Below are 23,289 nucleotides of genomic sequence, written 5' to 3'. Positions count from 1 at the left end.
TGGAAGGCAGCCTGCAACAGAGTTGGGGGAGTGGTTCCGATCGGGAGCGGGGACACACCTGCCTGATCGGAGGAGATTAAGAAAAAGACAAAATAAAAACAAAGGAAAGATCAAGGCAGCAAGGACACAAAAATCCAAACCGATAAAAAAGTATCTATGAAGAATTAGGACGGGAAATAATTAAAATGTTCCAAAGTAGGTGGGCTTAGAAGAAGTATGTAACCGGAAGCTGCTGAATGTTGGGCGGGTCCAGAAGGAGTTGCTCTGTGAAACGCGCGGAAGTGACAGGAAGTTCCGCCCCTCAAACTTTCTCAGTGTCTTTGCTGTCTCCCTTTCAGGAAGTCCTGGTGGGAGACTCGTCCCAGAGTCCTGGAGGTACCTGAAAACTTCCTTAAGCTGCAGTTGCTGTGCCGGCTTCCTAGGACATTCATCAGCTGGTCCTGTCACCCTGCCAGGTCAGAGGAGCTGATGCGACCGGGAAACAGGCAGGAGCGGAGCAGCGGTGTGGAGCGGGGGTGCATTTTCTGCCTCCACTCTTATAATTCTGTCGTGGATATCTTAGCATTTCAGGAAGTTTGAGATTCTGTGAACTGGGGTTGAAGGTGATGCTTTAATTAGTTTTGTGGTCGCCAGAATATTTTTCTAAAATAACCTCGTAGATCCTTGGCCGCATCTGTAGTTTGTACAGCAGGGTTTTCTTTCAAAAGCCTTAGTAAAGTTCTTCGAGTTCAAATTCATGGATGCTTTCTTAACTCCCCTGTTCCTCCGTTTGCCGTTCCATTTCCCTTTCTCTAGCGGACCGAATAGGTATTCCAAGAGAGCTTTGTAGATCTTTGACATATGAGGAACCAGTGCAGATTTGATTGAATTAGAAAATATTTGTTATAAAGCCGTTTCATATGGCTGTAAATGTAAACATTTCCTGAGTTAAGTTATAGTCTCCATTAATTTTACACTGAGGTATATGCAGGCTGTGATGTAAACACAGCATTCAGAAGTGTGACTTCATAGCCTTCATAGGTATATTTATAAATGGAAATCTTACTCTAGATTGAGACAGAATTAGACAGCACCTTTTGAATTACCCACTTAAGTTAAATGTCTCCTTGGTTCATGAAAAGCTCTCTGACCATGCACATTCATGGTTTGTTGAATTCTGCAATGTTCGTTCACTTCTTGCCGGTGTGGGAATGCTTAGACCCTGCACTCGGCTTTTTTCAGAGCCCTCTGGTTGGAGGAGTTCAACAGTCTGGATTCTGTGGGACACAATAGTTTTCTTGCAGTGTTTCTTTCTCTTCCTCAGTGCTGCTTGGAAAAGAACTGTGCATGAATGTTAACTGTGTGACTACCTGTTACATCTCATAGGGAAAACTGAAATCCTCAGAGAAAGAGGCATTTTCATGATATCTTCTCTTTCCTTCATACTTATCCTTTTGCTACTTGTTCATATCTTTCATGTTTGTCTCATGAAAAGTTCCAGGTTCTTTCTCAACAATATTTTCCCATTTTCAGGTCTCTATATGCTCAGCCAATCTCCATAATTGCAAATCAAAACTAGGAGCCCTGGTCGGTAAAGGCCAAAGAGACTTCTAACAAAGGATCCAGGTATCACCACAGAATACACTGTCAGTTTTTATGTCACCAATTTATGCTGCATAATTTCTTCTTCCTGATCTGAAACCCAAGATTCACAAATAACACTCTTTATTGTGAAGAAATATGTTTTCATCTATTCTGACTTCTACAAGGATTTTATTGTGAACTCCTTTGAAGATTATTTGATTAAATTTTGTTCTTTTTGTGATTGTATTTCTTAGGATTTTTAATTTGGAAGGTTTTGCTGGCCTCATGAGCAGCTATGTGTGGTTCAGATTGTTCTCCATTGATTGTGTGAGTAGAGACTTACTGTGTTCATGAGGAATCATTCCTACTTTTCAGGTACTCATTCATTCTTCACAAGAAAAGTTTTATTTCCTATGACCTCATGAAAAATGTATGTAGTGTTCTCTTGTGCATGTTTCATTCAGTTTATTGTCTACATATGATTTTGACTAAAAAACATGTTTTAATGAATAGTGACATTCAACTTACCTGTACTACTGTAAATACTAGTAGCTACTTTTCTGAATTCATCACTACAGTTAGCAATTATTTCCCTCAGGGCCTGAGCAATATTATTCCATGCTCTCCTGATTTTAATCTATGGATAAATATTTTTACTGCTAGGCTAGAATGCTATGTTCTTAAGAGTCCCAGTATCTGAACACTACATATTGCTATTTGAGTTTATCTACTTTAAAAAGACTGGGGTGAAACAAGTGTCAGTAAACTTTGACTGAAAGGCTCGAAAATACAGAATTATGTCTTTTCAGAATCAGGTGTGTATTTGAGGAAAAGTCAGTTCCAAGGGTTAAAGTTGAAGCCCTAGTGTTGATGATGACTTCATGATGGAAGGATGCAAAACCATGGGCTGTCCTTCCCATCCTAGAATGAGCTCTTGCTCTGTCTCCATGAAATGGAAAATGTACTTTTCCTGTTTTACACATAGACAAAATAGTTCCATGACACACATTCATTTTCTGTATTCACTATTGTTGGAGCTAAAGCCCAGCGTCTATCACTGGACCAGGAATTTATGATCTATTGCTGTTAGAAATGAAAACCATGCTCAGCCTGTGTCACAGGCTCAAATCATAAAGTAACATGCTTTGCAAAAATTCCCTGAGTACTCCATGGAAATTCATGTATTCCTCTGCCCACCTTTTATTACCCACTCAATGCTGTCCTCAAATGCCCGGGGCCTCAATTCTTACATATTTTAAATTTATGACAGCATTATTTTTTCCCTGCATCTCCATTTTCTGTGGTACATAAAATCCTGTTGTCAGTAACTTTTCTATCATATAAACTAGGGATTAGGCTCATTTTTTCATCCTTATTACAATTGTTCACAATATTTAGAGAGAAACATTCTGGTACTATATTTGCATTATCTGTTTTCTTTGCTATTGTTGGTATTTAGAGCTCTTAGAGTTTACTTTAATCTGTTGTCTAAGTCCCCTAGAACTTGCATTTTTAGGGGAACGGCTTTTGCACATGAAGTGCCCTAGTGCACTTCCACAGTTAACCTGTCTTCATTCTCTGTGCCATCTCTTGTTATTCATGTTTTCATTATATCCTTGTGTTTCATGTATGTTCTGAGGCAGGTTTTGGATGGGTATCCACACTGTCATATATTCATAATTCCAACTTCTATGGTAATGACCGTGTGTGTTTCCACACCTCCACTTCCTCCAATTTTTTCAGCCTTACCTGTTTCCCCAGTGCATGCTGTTTCCTCAGCACTCTCCTAATTGGCATCTTCCCTTTACCAACCACATGTGTCTGACTTAGCCTGAAAGCATCACCGTGCTGTGGTGTACACAGAACGATATAAATGATTTCCTAGTATTTCTACATATAGCCAGTGTGTCAGGTATAAATTCACTTTTGGGCCTATGTATCTTTAGAGTGACTTTTGACAGCTTCCAGTGCCATGTGTGTATTTCCTTATTAGACTGACTCTGTTCAAATCAGTAAAGTTTCTGTTACCTACTTGTCCTTTTACACTGGCAGACATCCACTGTCAGAGAGGTTGGTGTTTCAGCACAAGGGTCAGCACCTAGGGAGAGCCATTGGTGACTCTTACACCCAGGAGCCTACAGAGCCCTTGTTAGCAGTTTGTGTGCTAAACCAGCATATCCAAGATCCTTTTAGAGATTGAGTGGTCTTCTTACTTCTCAGGTTATTGTTTAGGAATGTAGAAACAAAGTGATATTTTCTTGTATTTTTTCTATAGATTATCAAATGAATTATCAGATTGGTGCATTCTTTTGGGATATTTGTCGCTCCTGAGTTGAAGAATTCTGTTTCTTGTAATTTGAGAAAACTTGCCTTCCTCATATCCTTATTTGAACATTGAAAATATTGTAAATCTTACTCGCCCTTTGTAAGCACTGCTGTTGTGTGAAAGGTTAGTGTGCAGGCTGTGCACACTAGTGTGGATGACAGTACCACATTCCCTTCCTTGTCTCTTTCTCTTTTTAAGATTTATTTATTAATTATTATGTATAAGTACACTATTGCTATCTTCAAACACAGCAGAAGAGAGCCTCAGATCTCATTACGGAAGGTTGTGAGCCACAATGTGGCTGCTGGAATTGAACTCAGGACCTCTGGTAGAGCAGTCAGTGCTCTTTACCACTGAGCCATCTCTCTAGTCCCCTGTTTATCTTCTGAGTAGAGTAGAATAATGACAGCTGTCTTCCGTTTTTGTAAAGGTAGGTTTTGGATGTTGGTTATTATCTTCATTAGTCTGAGGGATCCTCCTTCTCTTCTACATTCTTTTTTTTTTTTTTTTTTTTTTTTTTTTTTTTTTTGGTTCTTTTTTTCGGAGCTGGGGATTGAACCCAGGGCCTTGCGCTTCCTAGGCAAGCGCTCTACCCCTGAGCTAAATCCCCAACCCCTCTTCTACATTCTTTAGAACTTTCTTCGTGATCCACTGTGATATTTTGCCTTTGGGTCTTTGTAGATTTATTGACATGGTTGTGAGCCTTCTCTCATTGAGTGTATGTAGATTGTGCCGTGAGTTGTGTGGTTTGTTCTGGTTGAAACTGTCTTGCATATCTGTCATGAAATCAAGTCCAGTTCCCTTTTTGCAGCAATTGGTGAGAAACTTTTTTCAATGTACACTGGAGCTCCTGGACTGCTATTATTTTCTTTGTGCATATGTTTATGTTCATTTGCTTTTGGATCCAGGTAAAGTCAGCTTTGTGTGATGACTGTATCACATTCCCTTTCTTTCTGTATTCTGTAATATTCACTGTGCAAGATTACTGTGGGATTTTCTAAAGAATTCAGTGCTGCATCTGTTTACTTCTAAGACAGTGTTAGAAGGAACACTGAGGGCCTGGGTTTCTGCACTTGATTATTGTTTGGCCTAGTATTATGACATAGAATGTTTACTTAGTTGTTCCTTAGGAAATTACTATTTTCTTCATCAATTCTTATTAATTATATATGATTTTCCTGACACTCCATCATCTGCCTTTTCCCAGTATCAGTCTAATCTTCTGAGGCAGGGGCATTGAAATAGACTATTCATATATCAATTAAATGCCAGGATGTCTAACGTGGTAGACATAAGGTCAATGCCATACATTAAAAATGCTGAATATTTGCTGAATCCAGGGTCATGAGAACTTTGTGTACTAATAGTATCTCGATATGAAGGGTGAATTCTTATGTGTTTATCTATACATAAACATATGTATGTATATTTGCATGTATGTGTATGTATATGTATTGGTATATATACCAGAAGACCCATGTCACACATTCTTTAACCTACAGGAATGTTTGCCAGAAAGGAAATCCTTAACAGCAAGTCTCCACGATGCAGATATATGCATGCTCGAGAAGATTTTCCAACAGTGATATTATATTAGCAGATTTGGTATAATGAGGGAATCATTCCAAGAGCATGCCCTTAAATGGTTCATCTTATCCCTGTGTATATGTATTTTCCCTGGCAGCCATCACTGAAGTCTACCAGACCTCCTTCTTGATCTTATTTTGACATTGCCTAGAACCCTTGTTCTTAAGCTTTGAGTTGTGACCTCTTTGTGGTCCATTCACACTTTCACAGGGTTTGACAAAGACTGACCATCATAAAACCCATATTTTTTATGGTCGTGGGAACTGATACACATGATACACTATGCATGTGGGTCTGAAACATGTAGATATAGCAACTTTTGAATTCCTGGAACTATAATAAAGGTTTAGCACACCATTAAAAGTGGAGAACAAATGGCTTAAAGTTTCAGAATAGTAAATTTTAGTTGAAGACATTTCTGGCTTTAATCACAATACTCTACATAATAATGCATTCATGGAGATGTCAAGGGATCAAGATCAGTGCATCAAAATGTGTCACGGGCATTAGGAAACAGGGCCATATTGAAAGGAAAAGAAAGTTGGAAATTGAAGTTTTATGTCATGAACTATTGAAAGCCTTCGTAGATGCTGATGAAAATGGCTATACCTAAATCTGATGACAACTTATTCTTTTGTAGAACCCATGATATTTGGCAGATAGAATCTTTGTACTCCAAGACTATAGGATACATATGGAAAATAGATGTACTGTATCTGCTTGGTAAAAAGAAGTCGAACTTCACCAACGTGTCAGGTATTGTGTTTGATTGTAATGGCTAATGAAACACCATTCAAATCTAGGTCATCAATCAGGGTAGCCATTAGCCATTCATCCTTGACTCTAGACCCAGGGAGATAAGTTCTCAGTAATAACCCTGAGTAGTCGTGTTTTACAGCAGGTGTTCATGTACTCTATGTTTGTGCCTGGTGCCTGCTGATGTTACAATAGACCTCAGATTATACTCATATTCCTACACAGTAATTTGTGACTCCATGCACACGTTTCTGTAGAAATGTTGACAAGATTCTTCATATTTTGTTTTTAATATCCTTTTATGTGGGTAAGCATTGTCCGTAACTAAGTTGTATTAATTTCAGCTTTTAGTTTTCAAACCTGGTTGTGAAATTTCAAGAAAACTTCCAATATTTGAATCTGTGAGAAGAACAGCAAAAAGAATGAGTGTGGCTCTGGGAAACACTCTACAGGTCAGTGTGTTGCGCACCTTTCTTTGAAAAATCTTTTTTTATTCAACCATTTAATAATTTTATTATCTCTATGTTGTAATATTATCTAAAGGACTTATTTTCTATAATCTTCATTTTCTTCTGGGATAATGAAAATTTAATGTTTAGGTCTTTCACTTTTACAAAACCATTAATTTTTTACTGAGGTTTCTACTGTGAGGACGTACTATTTTCAAGGACTGAAGACATGCAGATCTCAAAGAGAATCCATTGTTAATGATTCTCAAAAACTATATTGATGCCTAATTTGTACATTAGATGGGTTTCTGTGCTATTATATTAGTGTTGAAGGAAGGTCCCATGTGTCACATAAGTTACATTTCAGAGATGGTCAAGGCTCCAGACAAAAGCTTTTTAATGTGGATATGGAATTATGTGGAGTCTGATATCACTGAGCAATATATGGAAGAGAGGAATTTGGAGAAGGATAAAATTATTCCCAATAGTAAATACATTACCTCCTTAGAGTCATAGGTGATAGAGGAATGTACATTTTTTTGTGTGTGCAAATGCAGAATTCACTATGCAATTTTTTTGGAATTTTATGTCAAATAATGATTATGGGTGTGTTAGACATGAAATCTGTCTTCCAAGTCTCATTCCAAGAGACATACTGCCCATTGTGGTGCTATGTGGTAAATTCTCAATGTAGAATTTGTTATTTCCCTTTGTTTTTTGTTGCACAGTTAGAAGTAGTGTATGTCCTGTATTCTCCACATTTCTATTTCTTCACATGGAATGTATTAGTAAATATTTTCTGGGGCATATAGACTTGGTATTGTGTATGATCTATAAATTTTCAATCCTTAATAAACGTCCTTTCTACCTTGTGTTCTTTAGAAGGAAGAATGCTTTATCTACTCTTTGTTTCCTGTTCTACCAAACTCTGTGTCACATAGGGACATAATGAAGGGTTGTGATGATGTTTCTACATTTCTTTATTTATTGGTTATTGTCTTTATTTACATTCTAAATGTTCTCCCAATTCCCAGTTCCCTATCCCCTTCTTCTATAGGGATGCTACCCCACTCTCAAATCCATTCATTGCTGACTGCCCTAGCATCCTCCTATGCTGGGACTTCCTCTCTTGCTGACTCTTCATGGGCCTCCTCTCCTCTTTATGCCAGATAAGAAAATCTGCTACATATGCTGCTGTGGACTTGGGTCCCTCCATGTGTACTCTTTGGTTGCTAGTTTAGTCTCTGGGAGCTCTGGGGATCTGGTTAGTGGATACTGTTGTCCTACCTATAGGGTTGCAATCCCCTTCATCTATTTCAGTCCTTCAGCTATCTCTTCCATTGGGGTCTCCTTGCTCTGTCCAATGGTTAGCTGTGAGCAACTGATCAAACTCTGCCATGGCCTCTCGGTGGATAGCTGTTCCAGCATCCTCACAGTAAGGGCTTCTTGGCATCAGCAATAATGTTTGGATTTGATATCTAGAGATGGTATGGATCCCTAGGTGCGTAGTCTCGGGATGGCCTTGAGTCTCTGTTCCACTCTTTGTCCTTGCTTTTTATTTAGATAAGAACCATTCTGGGTTAAAATTTTTGAGTTGGGTAGTTGACTGCATCCTTGATCTGAGAGCTGTGCCTTACCAGTGGATATGGTTACTACAGATTCTCTCTCGCCTTTTTTTATTTTTTAAACTAATATCATCCCTATTGTGTTCTGTGAACTTCTTGCTTATCAGGTATCTGGATTTTGTAATGGCTATTTCCAGTTTCCCATCATCCACTGGTACACACATCTGTTAACTATCCTCCCCTCTATACATCTCCCCTGTCTCCTCCCACACCTGGTTCTACCCTCCGTTTTTCCTTACACTCCTCTCTCCCTCCTAGGTCCCTCCTTCCTTTTCCGTGCTGTGATTTTCTTTTATTCCTTTTAAGTGGGATTGAAGCATGGTTTGGGCAGAGGCTTCCATGGTTTGAGCTTCCTGTTCAGCTTCATATGGGCCGTGAGTTTTATCATGGGTATTCACAAGTTTTGGTCTAATATGAAATCATCACTGAGTTCATACCGTGTGTGTTCTTGTGTGAATGGTTACCTCACTCAGGATGATATTTTCTCATTCCATCCATTTGCCTTCTAAGCTCATGATGTCCTCATCCTTAATAGCTGAGTTGTATTCCACTGTGTAAATGAACCATATTTCCTGTATCCATTCCACCTTGGAGGGACATCTAGATTGTTTACAGATTCTGCCTATGATAAATGTGGCTGCTATGACCATAGTACATTTATATTTCCTATGTGTTGGACCATCTTTTAGGCATATGCCTAGGAGTGGAATAGCTGGATACTCAGGTAGAATTATGTTCAATTTTTTGAGGAACCACCATACTTTTCGAGTGGTTGTAGCAGCTTACATTTGCACCAGCAATGGAGGAGTGTTCCCCTTTGTCCATATCCTAGGAATCATATGCTTCTCCTGAGTTTTTGATCGTAGCCATTCTGACTCCTGGAAGGTGGAACCTAAGATTTGTTAATTTGTGTTTCCCTGATGACTAAGGATTTGAACATGTCTTTAGGGGCTTCTCAGCTATTACAGATCTCTCAGTTGAGAATGCTTTCTTTAGCTACCCCAATTTTAATAATTTTATCTTATTATCTGTAGTCTTTACTTTTTGAGTTATTTTTATACATTGGATATTAGCTCTCTGTCAGATATAGGCTTGGTAGAGATCTTCTCCAGTCTGTAAGTTGCCGTTTCGTCCCATTAACAGTATAGTTTTCCTTACAGAAAATGTTCAGTTGTATGAAGTCCCATTTGTCAATAGTTGATTTTATAGCCTGAGCCATTGGTATTCGGTTCAGGAAATTTTTCCATTTGCTGGTGTATTTGAACATTTTTATCCCACTTTCTCTTCAATTAGATTCAACATATCTGGTCCTATGTAGAAGTCGTAGATGCATTTGCACTTGAGCTGTGTATAATGAAAAACGAATGCATCAATATCCATTATTCTAAATGGAGCCTGTCACTTGAACCAGTGCCATTTGTTGAATATCTTGTTTGTTTTCCACTGGATGGTTTTGGCTTTTTAGGTAAAGATCAGATGACTGTATGTGTCTGAGTTTATTTCTGCTTCTTCAATCCTATCTCATTAATCTACCTGCATGTGTCTTTAGCAAAACCATACCTTTCTTTTTTACTACTATTGCTCTGTAGTAGGACTTGTGGTCAAGAATGATGATTGCTCCTAAAATCCTCATATCGTTAAGAATAATTTTTGCTATGCTGAGGTTTTTGCTATTCCAGATGCATTTGAGAATTACTATGTGTATCCCTCTGAAAAATTGCATTGAAATTTAGATGGGTATTCCATTGAGCCTGTCGACTGCTTTTGATCAGATGGCCATTTTTCCTCTGTTAATCCTGCTGAACCCTGAGCCTGGGATTTCTTTCCATCTTCTGCAGTCTTCTTTTTATTCTTTATTCAGATATTTGAAGTTCTTGTCAAAAAGATCTTTTACTTATGGGTTAGTCACACTAAGATATTTATGAATATTTGTGACTATCTTGAACTGTGTCATTTCTCCATTTCCTTTCCCACCCTCCTATCTTTTGAGGAGAGGAATGCTACTGATTTTTTGGAGTTAATTTCACACCCAGATATTTTGCTTATGTTATTTTCCAGCTCTAGCAGTTCTGATTGATGTTTCGGGTGACCTAGGTACACTGCCACATCAGTGGCAAATAGTGATATTTTGACGTCTTCCTTTCTAATTTGTATTCCTTTGACCTCCTCTTTATTCTAATTATTATGGCCAGAACTTTGGGTGCTATATTGAATACATAGCAGAAAGTGGGCAACCTTATCTATTTGTTGATTTTAATAGGATTGCTTCATGTTTCCCTCCATTTAGTTTTATGGCTGTCTTTTGGTTTAGTGTTTATTGCTTTTATTAAATTTTTGTATGCACATTGAATTCCTTATCTTTCCAATGTTTTTAACATGAAGAAGTGTTGTATTTTGTCAAAGCCTTCTTGAACATCCAATGAGGTAATCATGTGGTTTTTTTTCTTTGAATTTGTTTATATAGTGGATTACGGTGATGGTTTCCTATATATTGAACCAATTGTGCTCCCTGGGATCACCTATTGGATCATAGTGGATGATCCTTTTGATGTGCTATTGGATTCAGGATGCTATAATTATAATTATATTGAATATTTTTCATTTATATTAATAAAGGAAATTAGTCTGAAGGTAGCTTTCTTTGTTGGGTCTTTTTGTGGTTTAAATATGAGCATAACTGTACCTTCATAGAATGAATTAGGTACTGTTCCTTGTGCTTCAATTTTCTAAGTATTTTGAAGGGTATATTTGTATTAGCTAATCTTTGAAGGTTTGATAGAATTCTGCAGTATCATCATCTGGTCTTGTTTATTTTTGGTGGGGGAATCTTTTAATAACTTATTCTATTTCTTCAGGGATTATAGAACTGTTTATATGGTTTATCTGATCCTGATTACCTTTGCTATCTGGCATCTGCCTAGAAAATCATCCATTTCATCTAGATTTTTCAGTTTTGTAGAGTATAGGATTGTGCTGTAGAATCCCATACGTTTTTTAATTTCTTCAGTTTCTATTGAAATTTTTCTATTTTCAGTTTGGATACTGCCTCTCTGTCCTCTGGTAAGGCTGGCTTAGGATATATACATCTTGTTATTTTTCTCAAAGAAGTAACTCTTCGTTTTGTTGATTCTTTGTATAGTTCTCTTTGTTTCTTCTGGGTTAACTTTTACCTGATTTGATTATTCCCTGCAGGCTACTCCTCTTAGGTGTATTTGACCCTCTCTGTTCTAGAACTATCAGATACACTGTTATGCTGCTAGTTTATGACCTCACCAATTTCTCTATGGAGGCACTTAGAGCTCTGAATTTTGCTGTTAGCAGTGCTTTCTTCTTTTTTATTAGATATATTTTTTTACTTATATTTCAAATGTTCTTCCCTTTCCTGGTTTCCTATCCATAAGCCCCCATTTCCTCTCCCTCCGCAATATGGGTATTTGCCCCATCCATCCACCTAACTCTCCCCCCCCCATATTTCCATGCACTGGTGATCCAACCTTGGCAGGACCAAGGTCTTCCTCTTCCACTGGTGCCCCAACAAGGCTATTCTCTGCTACATATGCTTCTGGAGCCCTGGGTAAGTCTATGTACAGACTTTTGGTAGGGGTTTAGTCCCTGGATGCTCTGGTTGTTTGGCATTGTTGTTCTTATGGGATTTCAAGCTTCTTCAACTATTTCAATCCTTCCTCAATATTTTTCAATCCTTCCTTCAATATTTTCCCCAAGGACGTCCTATTCTCAGTTCAATGGTTTGCTGCTAGCATTGACCTCCGTATTGGACATGCTCTGGATGTGTCTCTCAGGAGAGATATATATCTAATCTCTTTCAGCAAGCATTTTTTTTAGCTTCATCAATCTTGTCTAGTTTTAGTGGAGATAGATAGATAGATAGATAGATAGATAGATAGATAGATAGATAGATATGGCACATGAGGAACAGGCTCTGAATGGCCGTTCCTTCAGTTGTTGCACTAAACTTTGCTTCCATAACCCCGCCTATGGATATATTCCCCCTGTTAAAAAGGAGTAAGAACATCTGCATTTTGGTCATCCTTCTTTTGAGCTTCCTGTGGTCTGTGAATTACATGTTGGTTAATTCGAGCTTTTGGGCTAATATCCACTTATCAATGAGTGCATTCCAAGTGTGCTGTTCTATGACTGGGTTGCATCACTCAGGATGATATTTTCTAGTTCTTTCCATTTGCCTATGTATTTCATAAAGTCATTGTTTTTCATAGCAGAGTAGTACTCCATTGTGTAGATGCACCACATTTTTTAAATCCATTCCTCTATGGAAGGGCATCTGGGTTTTTTCCAGTTTCTGGCTATGATAAATAAGGCTGCTATGAACATAATGGAGCATGTGTCTTTGTTGTGTGTTGGAGCATCTTTTGGGTATATGCCCAGGAGAGATCTAGGTGGGTCCTCAGGTAGTGGAAGGTCCAATTTTCTGAGCAGTTTCCAGACTGAGTTCCAGAGTGGTTGTACCACTTTGCAGTCCCACCAACAACGTAGGAGTGTTCTTCTTTCCCCACATCCTCGACAGCATCTGCTGTCACCTAATCTTAGCCATTTTTACTGGTCTGAAGTAGAATCTCAGGGTTTTTTGTATAGCATTTCCCTGATGACTAAGGATGTTGAACACTTCTTTAGGTGCTTTTCTGCCATTCGATATTCCTCAGCTGAGAATGTTTTTTTTAGCTCTGTACCCCATTTTTAATAGGTTTATTTGGCTCTCTGGAGTCTAACTTCTTGAGTTCTTCGTATATTTTGGATATTAGCCCTCTATCTGTTGTGGGATTGGTAAAAATCTTTCCCAGTCTATTGGTTGCCATTTTGTCCTAATGACAGTGTCTTTGGCCTTACAGAAGCTTTGCAATTTTATGAGGTCCCATTTGTCAATTCTTGATTTTAGAGCATAAGCCATTGGTATTTTATTCAGGAAATTTTCCCCAGTCCCCATGTGTTCGAGACTCTTCCCCACTTTTTCTTCTATTAATTTGCATGTATCTGGTTTGATGTGGAGGTTCTTGATTCACTTGAACTTAAGCTTTGTACAGAATGATAAGTTTGGATTGTTTTGCACTCTTGTACATGCTGACCTCCAGTTGAACCAGCACCATTTGTTGAAAATGCTATCTTTCTTCCATTGGATTGCTTTAGCTCCTTTATCAAAGATTAAGTGACCATTGGTAGGTGGGTTCATTTCTGGGACTTCAGTCCTCTGCCACTGATCTATCTTCCTGTCTCTGTACCAAAGCTGTACAGTTTTTATGCCTATTGCTCTGTAATACTGCTTGAAGTCAGGGATAGTGATTCCCCCAGAAGTCCTTTTATTATTGAGTATAGTTTTCACTACATATATGGGTATTTTGTTACTGCAAATGAATTTGCAAATTGCTCTTTTTATCTCTATAAAGGATTGAGTAGGAATTTTGATGGGGATTGCATTGAATCTGTAGATTGCTTTTGGCAAAATGGCCTTCTTTACCATATTAATCCTGCCAATCCATGAGCATGGAAGATCTTTCCATCTTCTGATATCTTCCTCAGTTTCTTTCTTCAGAGACTTGAAGTTCTTGTCATACAGATCTTTAACTTGCTTGGTTAAAGTCACAACCAGATATTTTATATTATTAGGGACTATTGTGAAGGGTGTCATTTCCCTAATTTCTTTCTCAGCCTGTGTATTCTTTAGGAGAGGAAGACTATTGGTTTGTTTGATACTCCGACACTTTGCTGAAGTTGTTTATCAGGTTAAATAGTTATCTGGTGGATCTTTTGGGGTCACAAGTATACCATAATATCATCTGCAAAGAGTGATAGTTTGGATTCTTGCCTTCCAATTTGTATCCCTTTGACCTCCTTTCATTGTCTGATTGCTCTGGCTAGGACTTACATTGAATAAATAGGGAAAGAACAGGCAGCATGTCTAGTTCCTGATTTTACTGGGATTGCTTCAAATTTCTCTTAATGTAGTTTGATGTTAGCTACTGGTTTGCTGTATATTGCTTTTACTATGCTTATATATGTGCCTTGAATTCCCAGTCTTTCCAGGACTTTTATCATGAAGGGGTGTTGATTTTTGTCAAATGCTTTCTCAGTATCTAATGAAATAATCATGTTGTTCTTCTCTTTAAGTTTGTTTATGTAGTGGCTTACATTGATGGATTTCTGTATATTAAACCATCCTTGCATTCGTGGGATGACGCATACTTGATCATGATGGATGATCGTTTTGACGTGTTCTTGGATTTGGTTTGCAAGACTTTTATTGAGTATTTTTGTTTCAATATTCATAAGGGAAATTGGTCTGAAGTACTCTTTCTTTGTTGGGTCTTTGGGTGGTTTCAGTATAAGTGTGATTGTGGCTTCATAGAGGGAATTTGGTAGTGCTCTGTCTGTTTCTATTTCGTGGAATAGTTTGGACAGTATTGGTATGAGCTCTTCTATGAAATCTGATAGACTTCTTCACTAAACACATCTGGTCCTGGGCTTTATTTGGTTGGGAGACTTTTAATAACTGCTTCTATTTCTTTATCAGTTATCGTGTTCTTTACTTGGTTTCTTTGTACCTGATTTAACATTGGAACCTGGTATCTGTCTAGAAAATTGTCCATTTCCTCCAGATTTTCCAGTTTTGTTGAATATAGACATTTGTAGTAGGATCCAATAATTTTCTTGTATAATGAAAGTTGGTAACATTTGTCTGAAATTATGCATATGTGCCATATATTCCTCCTGCTAGAAATCTTTAGCAGAGATTCTTGGATTCTAAAGAAATGGGTATAAAAGTCCAGTTTGTAGTACCATGGGGTTGCAGTTAAATAAATTTCATAATAGAGGACTTTATATGAAATTATCCAATACTAACTGTGCAAAAAATTCAAATGTAGTGATGGTGGCAAATCTTTCTTCTGCTGCTAAAGTCTCAGAAAACCACCAAAAATTCATAAATGTGAGAGACTTCATGAATGAGAGCATTATTGTAAATCATCTGTAGATTGTCTGTGGAAGAGCAGCAATTTATAACTTTAGACTCATATCCAAGAAACTTTGAGAACATATTTGTCTTTCGATAATTTCCTTTCCTAATCTGTATTACAAAGATTCTCCAATTCGTTAGTGCTATTCTTAATGTAGGAAAGCAATTTTGTAAAGTAAGAAGTACATACTTTAATATTACAGGGTTTCTTAACCTTCAAAGATGTGGCTCCAGAGTTCACACTAGAGGAATGGGAAAGTCTCAATTATGCTCAGCGGGCACTGTACATGGACGTGATTTTGGAGACGTACAACAATCTATTGTCTGTGGGTAAGAATGCACTTTTTTTTTTTTTTTTTGGTTCTTTTTTTCGGAGCTGGGGACCGAACCCAGGGCCTTGTGCTTCCTAGGTAAGCGCTCTACCACTGAGCTAAATCCCCAGCCCCAAGAATGCACTTTTTAGAATTCTTGATTCTTACTTTGAATTTTCCTACATTGTGTATATGTAAACTCTCTGAAATGTCTGGAAAGCACTAGGATAAGGGGCGTTCCTCTTAACATGATAATTTTTCTATGGCATTTCCTTTACATTTCTGCACTTTCTTTGGAGGTATAACTAGTGTTATATTCTCCAAGATCTTTCCAATATCTCTTATCTAGCATTAAATGCAAATTTCTGAGTTAAAAAAATAAAATGTTCAGAAAAAGGAATTATATTTCTGGACATATAATAATTGGAGCACATTGATTTTATTATTACATTAATCTCTTTAATTATGGTTTTTAACAACGAAAAATGTTTTATGTAGATATAGAGCTGTTGGTTTAGAGAAATTTCATTTCCCCTATTTCTTTGCAGTTTGATATGTGGTCTCTGAGTTTAGTATTCATACAGCATGCTCTTTATCTTCAGTATTTTGGATGCTGACACAAGCATATATATAGGATTCATTTGTGATTATGAATTTCTAGCTGACACAGGTATACAATATCTCTTTGAATCAAATTATAATAAAAAATTAGAGATATGTTATTCAGAGATCTAATTTATGTATGTTCATTATTCATTGATGATTAATTTTTCTTAGTTTCTGCAAGGTACCATTTTTAAGATAATATTTGAAATGTATTATCATTCCTTTCAGTTGATATAGATCAGAATTTATCATCCAAGTAATGATTATGAAAAGAGTAAAACCAATTTTAAGAACATAAATCCTTGAGATGGTCTAGTTTACCAGACAATTCAGCAAACACCCATTATTGAACCTCTTTCTCTCCAGTTCAGTAACCCCTGTCATCCCTAATTGCACTTTTGTTTTCTAGAAAATAATCTAATAGGTGGAAAACATGGGAATGTCTTAGAACAAGACACAGAGTGCATTGTCCATGAGCATATGAATATCCAAAAGAACTTTTGTAAATGGGATGAAATTAGCAAAATGACTCTTGAATCCACCCAAAGTACACCTTATAAAACTCATCTCCGAGATTCCTCCCTTCAGTCCTCAAACCTGAAAAGACATAGAGCTGGGAAAATGAGAGAAATTTACAAATATAAAGACTGTGTACAATTTTCAAATGAATGTGCTATCCTTGGTGTAAATTCTGGAATCCACATAGAGAACAAAGAACACAAAAATACAGAATTTGATAAGGAATTTGTCTATAAACATAAACAGATGCTGAAACAAGACATTAATGGTAAGAACCTTCACCAATGTAGTACATGCGATAAATGCTTTGCCAGAAAAAGGAATCTTCATTTGCATCAAAGAATTCATTCAGCAGAGAAACCTTACAAATGTAGTCAATGCGACAAATATTTTGCCCAACAATCGTGTCTTATGCGTCATCAAAGAAGCCATTCAGGAGAGAAACCATACAAATGCAACCAATGTGACAAATTCTTTGCCCAAGTGTCCCATCTTAGTATTCATCAGAGAAGTCATACAGGAGATAAACCTTACAAATGCAGTGAATGTGACAAATGCTATACTCAGAAAGGCACTCTGAGAAGCCATATGAGAATTCATACAGGAGAGAAACCTTACAAATGCGATAAATGTGACAAATACTTTGGCAGAAAATCCCATCTTAGAGTGCATCAGAGAATTCATACAGGAGATAAACCTTTCAAATGCAGTGAATGTGACAAACGCTTTACTGAAAAAGGCCCTCTGAGAAACCATATGGGAATTCATACAGGAGAGAAACCTTTCAAATGCAGTAAATGTGACAAATGCTTTGTCTACAAATGCAGTCTGAGGATTCATCAGAGAATTCATACGGGAGAGAAACCTTACAAATGTAGTCAATGTGACACATATTTTGCCCGACAATACTGGCTTATGTGTCATCAAATAAGCCATACAAGAGAGAAACCTTACAAATGTAACCAATGTGACAAATCCTTTGCCCAAGTATCCTATCTTAGTATTCATCAGAGAATTCATACAGGAGATAAACCATACAAATGCAGTGAATGTGACAAATGCTTTCGCTACAAAGGCAGTCTGAAAATTCATCAGAGAATTCATTCAGGAGAGAAACCATACAAATGCAGTGAATGTGATAAATACTTTAGCCAGCAAGCCAATCTTAGTATTCATCAGAGAATTCATACAGGAGATAAACCTTACAAATGCAGTGAATGTGACAAATGCTTTGGCTACAAAGGCAGTCTGAGGATTCATCAGAGAGTTCATACAGGAGATAAACCTTACAAATGCAGTGAATGTGACAAATGCTATACTCAGAAAGGCACTCTGAGAAACCATATGAGAATTCATACAGGAGAGAAACCATACAAATGCAGTGAATGTGACAAATGCTTTCGCTACCAATCCAATCTTACTATTCATCGGAGAATTCATATAGGAGATAAACCTTACAAATGCAGTAAATGTGACAAATGGTTTGGCCACAGAGTTAGTTTGAGAATTCATCAGAGAATTTGTACAGGAGAGAAACCAAACAAATGTGGTTAATATGACAAATGCTTTACCCAAAACTACGGTGTTCGTGTACATCAGAGACTTCATACAGGAGAGAAACTTTACAAATGTGAATGTGACATATGCTTTGGCCGACAGTCTCATCTTAGTATTCATCAGAGAATTTATTTAGGACAAAAACCTTTCAAATTTCCTTTATGTGGGAAATGCTTTACCCACTAAGTCTTAATTCATCAGAGAATTCATACTGGAGAGAAACAATGTAAGTGAACTGAATGTGACAAATCTTTTACTCACAAAGTTACTTTGACGATTGTTCAGAGAATTCATCCAGGAGAATAAATTTACAAATGTGTGACAAGTACTTTACCCATAAATGCAGTCTTCAAGTACATTAGAGACTTCATAGAGGAGAGAAACCTTACAAATGCAGTGAATGTGACAAATGCTTTACCCAAATGTTAGCCTAGAAAGGCATCAGAGATTTCATACATGAGATAATACTTGCAAGTGTGATGTACATGAAAAATGCATTAACTACAATGTAAGTCTGACAGATTACATACAGTGGAGAAACATTATAAATTTAGTCAATAAAACAATTCTTTACCTGCAAATATCGTCTTAAAATTCATTAGATAATACTTAAAGTAGAGAAAATTTCAAATGTTTTAGAGATGTGAACCTTTTAGCCAATCTTTTAGAATCAACAAAATATGTACAGGTGACAATCTGAAGAAATATAATGTATTTGGAAATATCTTTGACTTCATTTCAGATCAGAGAAAACGTTTTAAATTTTTTTTGTGCGGAAGTATATCTTGCAAAAATTGAGCTTCCGCACTAGAGAATTTGTATGATTATGAAAACTTCAGAAACCTTCATGCAGTGTTCAAATCTTAGAAAATGTCAGGTATTTATGGTGAGAAAAACTCTGAAAATATGACAATGTAGGAAAGTCTTCATTAAACTTTTACCTGTTCACCCTGAAATATTACAAGATGAAGACATGTGGGGAAGTCAGAATAATATAGTGTTGTGTAACACTTTCATGGCAACAGAAATTATCTATTTCAAAGGAACTTCACCTCTCAAAATGTCTAATAAAACTGTCAGGATTCTGTATATTCAAGTGATCAATTCAGACAAATTATACTTAAAAAGGTTTATTTGACAAACTCAGATACCAAAACTGTTTGTTCTTTATCCTATAAATATGTCTACAGATGTTAAGTCTCCTTTGACAATCCAGTACTCATAATTCTTATTAAATGCTGGTTTCATGTTTGAGGATAACGACTGAGACTGATTATGTGTCCTTGTGCTGTGTGGTCAACAACTCCTTCCCCTTTGTTGTGTAAATAAATGTGAATGATTCCTCAAGTTTGATGTGGTTGTTTTAAGTTCATACTTGGGATCCTTAGATGAATATATGTTCCATCTTCCTAGGAAATGTCTCTGATAAAATATATGCTGAAGTCATGAATATTTTCTACAATCCATAACATAAACGTTGTAGTAGTGATTTTCATTGGGTGGATATCAACCACTTTGGTTGCAGTAATCGCTCTGTCATAGGGGTTGCTTAAGATCATAGAAAACATGTACTTATGATGGTCTTAGAACTGAGAAATTATTCAACTCCAAGTTATTGTGCCCACATTAGAATTATTTGAATTGTATGTCAGTGTTTAGCATCAGAAAAGTTAGAAACACTGTATTAGAGATTATGATTTGTGTTAACTAAAGTAGGATGATTCTGTTCAATATCCAGGTTTACTGCCATAGTATTACTAGGTTAATTTAAAAAGACTTGAATCAGAAAACCTGTAGAGGCTTACAGAGACTCAACAGTTTCTGGACTCTTTCCTGAATACAAGAAAATATGAGAGAAAAGTCAACAAGAAAGTAAATGAAAATATGGCTTCATCATCTTCAGGTATAGCCATCCAGACTGTGATGTGTCTCTGCATGGCTCTGAAGTCATTAGTACCCCTTAATTGAACAAAACTCCAGTAACTTTCAGAACAATGCTACACACTGACACATATTACAGATCATTGTTATCCTATCCTGTTGCGCCTGAATATTCCACTGTACCAAAAGGAACAAATCAGATTTTCATTCTTTTTTTTTTAAACTACCTTTATTTAACCTTTTTCAGTTAAATTCTTTTAAACAAGGCTGTGTTTAAAAGACATTCAGGCAATGTTGATTTCATTAATGGTGCCAGAAAATAAACATAAAAATACAAAACATAGATGCCTTAACCTGAACATACCTGCATTACCTAATACTGACCAGTCCGTGCCAAAAATTTATTCTCTGGCACTAAAATGGAGCACTTAAAAATATTGCTAAAAAGCAAATGTCTACACACTGGCCTTTGCAGCAAATAAAGTTATTCCTGCTTTAAAATATTTAAGTCCATAATTGGATGAATATACACGCCTTCTTACATATAAGGAGTTCAGATCATAAAAACACAATACAGTCCAAAAAAAAAAAAAAAACCCTACTTAGAATAAAACTAAATAGTTTTATGATAAGAAATACAGATATCGCATATGTTTACAAATATAGACACATGAATTTGTTCAAATATTGTAAAGAAGTCGTTTTACATTATAAATGTTCCAAACATCCATTTACCTTGCTCAAAGCAAACAAAGTAAAACTCAGTATTTAACTCCTGCAGTTCAGATATCATAACAGTATACATATAGAATGGAAACTTGATCATTATACAGTGAATGTTATCTCAGTTGAGTGTAGCTTTTCAAAAGCAAGAAAAAAGATAAACAACGTCCTCATCTGCTATGTTCATGGGGGTGCCCAGTTTATCAAAACAACACATTGAACTTTTGGCTAAGAAGAAAAATAAATTACAAAATACAATTAAATACCTGTGAATTCAATAATGACGTAAAAAAATGTGGACTCATTTCACATACTACATATTTTAAATGTTACCTCAAGACAAACCAAAAAAATAAATAAGCACACCTGTAGGCTCACACGTAAAACAGAAGAGAGAGTGTGTGAAAGGAGTAACAACTTTCCAAGTAAAAGATGAATGTGTGGTGTGGTCAACAGCATCTTTCTAGCCAGTCTTTAACTCCTGAAAAAGAAAGACAAGGACAAATCAGATGACAGAATGGCATGGCCCAGTGGTCGGTCAGGGCACAGCACTTGAGCAACTGGGTTTTCTTCATCTGGAGTTTTAATGGTTGGACCTAACTTTAGAGGTGGAAAAATTTGGATGTGGCAATTTTAGAGAATTACGATTAGGGAAAAGTTTATATACAAATGAATATGTGGCGATTAAACTGGAGCCCATGAAATCCAGAGCACCAAAGCTGCATTTGGAATACAGATTCTATAAGCAGTTAGCATCTGGACGTGGTATACCTCAAGTTTACTGTTTTGGCCCTTGTGGTAAATACAAACGGTATGGTGCTTGAACTGCTGGGACCTACTTTGGAAGATTTGTTTGACCTCTGTGATAGAACACTTTTTCTTAAAACAGTTCTCTTGATAGCTATACAACCGATTTCTCGCATGGAGTATGCCCACTCAAAGACCTTGATATACAGAGATATGAAGCCTAAGAACTTAATAGGATGGCTAGGAAACAAAGCCCAGCAACTCATTCATATCATAGATTTTGGTTTGGTAAAGGAATATATTGATCCAGAGACAAGGAAACATATACCATACAGAGAACACAAATCCTTACTGGAACAGTCAGAACATGAGCATAAACACACATCTAGGAAAAGAACACAGTAGAAGAGCTGATTTAGAAGTTTAAGCCATATGTTCATGTACTTCCTGAGAGGCGGTCTTCCTTGGCAAGGCTTAAAGGTGCATATGTCAAAAGAGAGTTCAGAGAATTGGAAACACGAAATTTGCCACAACGTTAGAAGTGGTTTGTGAAAACTTGCCAGAAATGGCAACATATCTTTGTTACATAGGAACGCTAGATTTTTTTGAGAAGCCAGACTATGATTACCTAAGAAAGCTTTTTACTGACTTGTTCAATTGCAAAGGGTATATGCTTGATTATGAATGTGACTGGATTGGTAAACAGTTGCCTACTCCTCTAGGTGCAGTTCAGCAGACGCCACTCTGTCATCAAACAGAAAAGCACACCAACACAGAGACAAGATACATCAGTCTAAAAACCAGGTTGTAAGTTTTACAAATAGAGAACTAAACATGGATGACCCCATGGTGGGACGGTCAAATGGACCAATTACAGCCTCTATGGAAGTAGAAGTAATGGATGAAGCCAACTGCCAGAAAGTTTTGAATATATGGTGCTGCTGCTTTTTCAAACAAAGGAAAAGGAAAACCATACAACGTCACAAAGGACTGGACACAGATATATCCTGGGGAGTTATTTACATGTTCATATGCTGACTCGTGATTAAAATCATCTCTATAGTGAACACATATATTGTCAAGGACTCACTCTTGAAACAAAAACATCATACTTTCATATTTCATTTCGTGGTTGTCTTACATTCATTCCCCCATCCCTGATTTTATGGAAGATTTAGAATCTTGTCAAACATGAGTGCTTTCCCATCCTTGAATGGAATGGACGAATGAAGTGTATTGATGAACACAGTTCCAAAGGAAAACAATACAGGTGTCCAAATGTCAATTAACTGTAATCCAATTTGATTTCTTTATGTCTTCTATAAAAGCATAATCAAACAGGAATTTTCCTCTCACTGGTTAGTGCAGCAGAGAAAACAGTTGCCCAAATATTAAAAACAACTCTTGTAAACAATTCCTGTTTTGTGCCATCTGCATTTATTTCAGTATGTCTGATGGTACTGTTATTCATGAATCATATTGGCCTTTTCTTTGTGAAGTAATGGTACAGTCATTGCCTAGAGGTACTGAGGATAAAGTACTATGGGATTGGCAAACTCTGGCGGTCAATAAATTGGCAGTATTGGAAATATGAGCTCAGCTTCTGTGGCGCCACTGTGTTAGGTGCAACTGCAGAAGAAGAAGCGCCAGGAACATT

At 36.9% G+C, this 23,289-nt stretch overlaps 2 protein-coding genes across 10 annotated transcripts in view; both read left to right on the top strand.

The window, feature by feature from the left end:
• Rex2l4 (reduced expression 2 like 4) overlaps positions 1-23,289 on the top strand; it is a 751,000-nt gene that overhangs the window by 366,776 nt on the left and 360,935 nt on the right. The window lies entirely within an intron of this gene.
• Zfp534l1 (zinc finger protein 534 like 1) lies at positions 301-22,692 on the top strand. 8 transcript variants are annotated; one of them, NM_001431234.1, is made up of 7 exons: positions 301-455; positions 1,513-1,605; positions 1,818-1,938; positions 6,117-6,232; positions 6,577-6,684; positions 15,492-15,618; positions 16,615-19,626. In NM_001431234.1, the coding sequence occupies exons 4-7, from the start codon at positions 6,182-6,184 to the stop codon at positions 18,276-18,278; spliced, it is 1,950 nt and encodes a 649-aa protein (NP_001418163.1). In that variant the 5' UTR covers positions 301-455; positions 1,513-1,605; positions 1,818-1,938; positions 6,117-6,181; the 3' UTR covers positions 18,279-19,626. The 8 variants fall into 8 exon arrangements, with proteins under 8 accessions (NP_001418163.1, NP_001418164.1, NP_001418166.1 ...); XM_087550754.1 differs by having other exon boundaries at positions 311-455; positions 1,818-1,890; positions 16,615-19,628; XM_087550755.1 differs by having other exon boundaries at positions 311-602; positions 1,818-1,890; positions 16,615-19,628.

Source organism: Rattus norvegicus, chromosome 5 (assembly GCF_021556685.1).
Source record: "Rattus norvegicus strain SHRSP/BbbUtx chromosome 5, alternate assembly SHRSP_T2T, whole genome shotgun sequence".
NCBI lineage: Eukaryota > Metazoa > Chordata > Mammalia > Rodentia > Muridae > Rattus > Rattus norvegicus.
The sequence above is the reverse complement of the archived record's forward strand: the minus strand, read 5'-3'. Positions and strand labels throughout refer to the sequence as shown.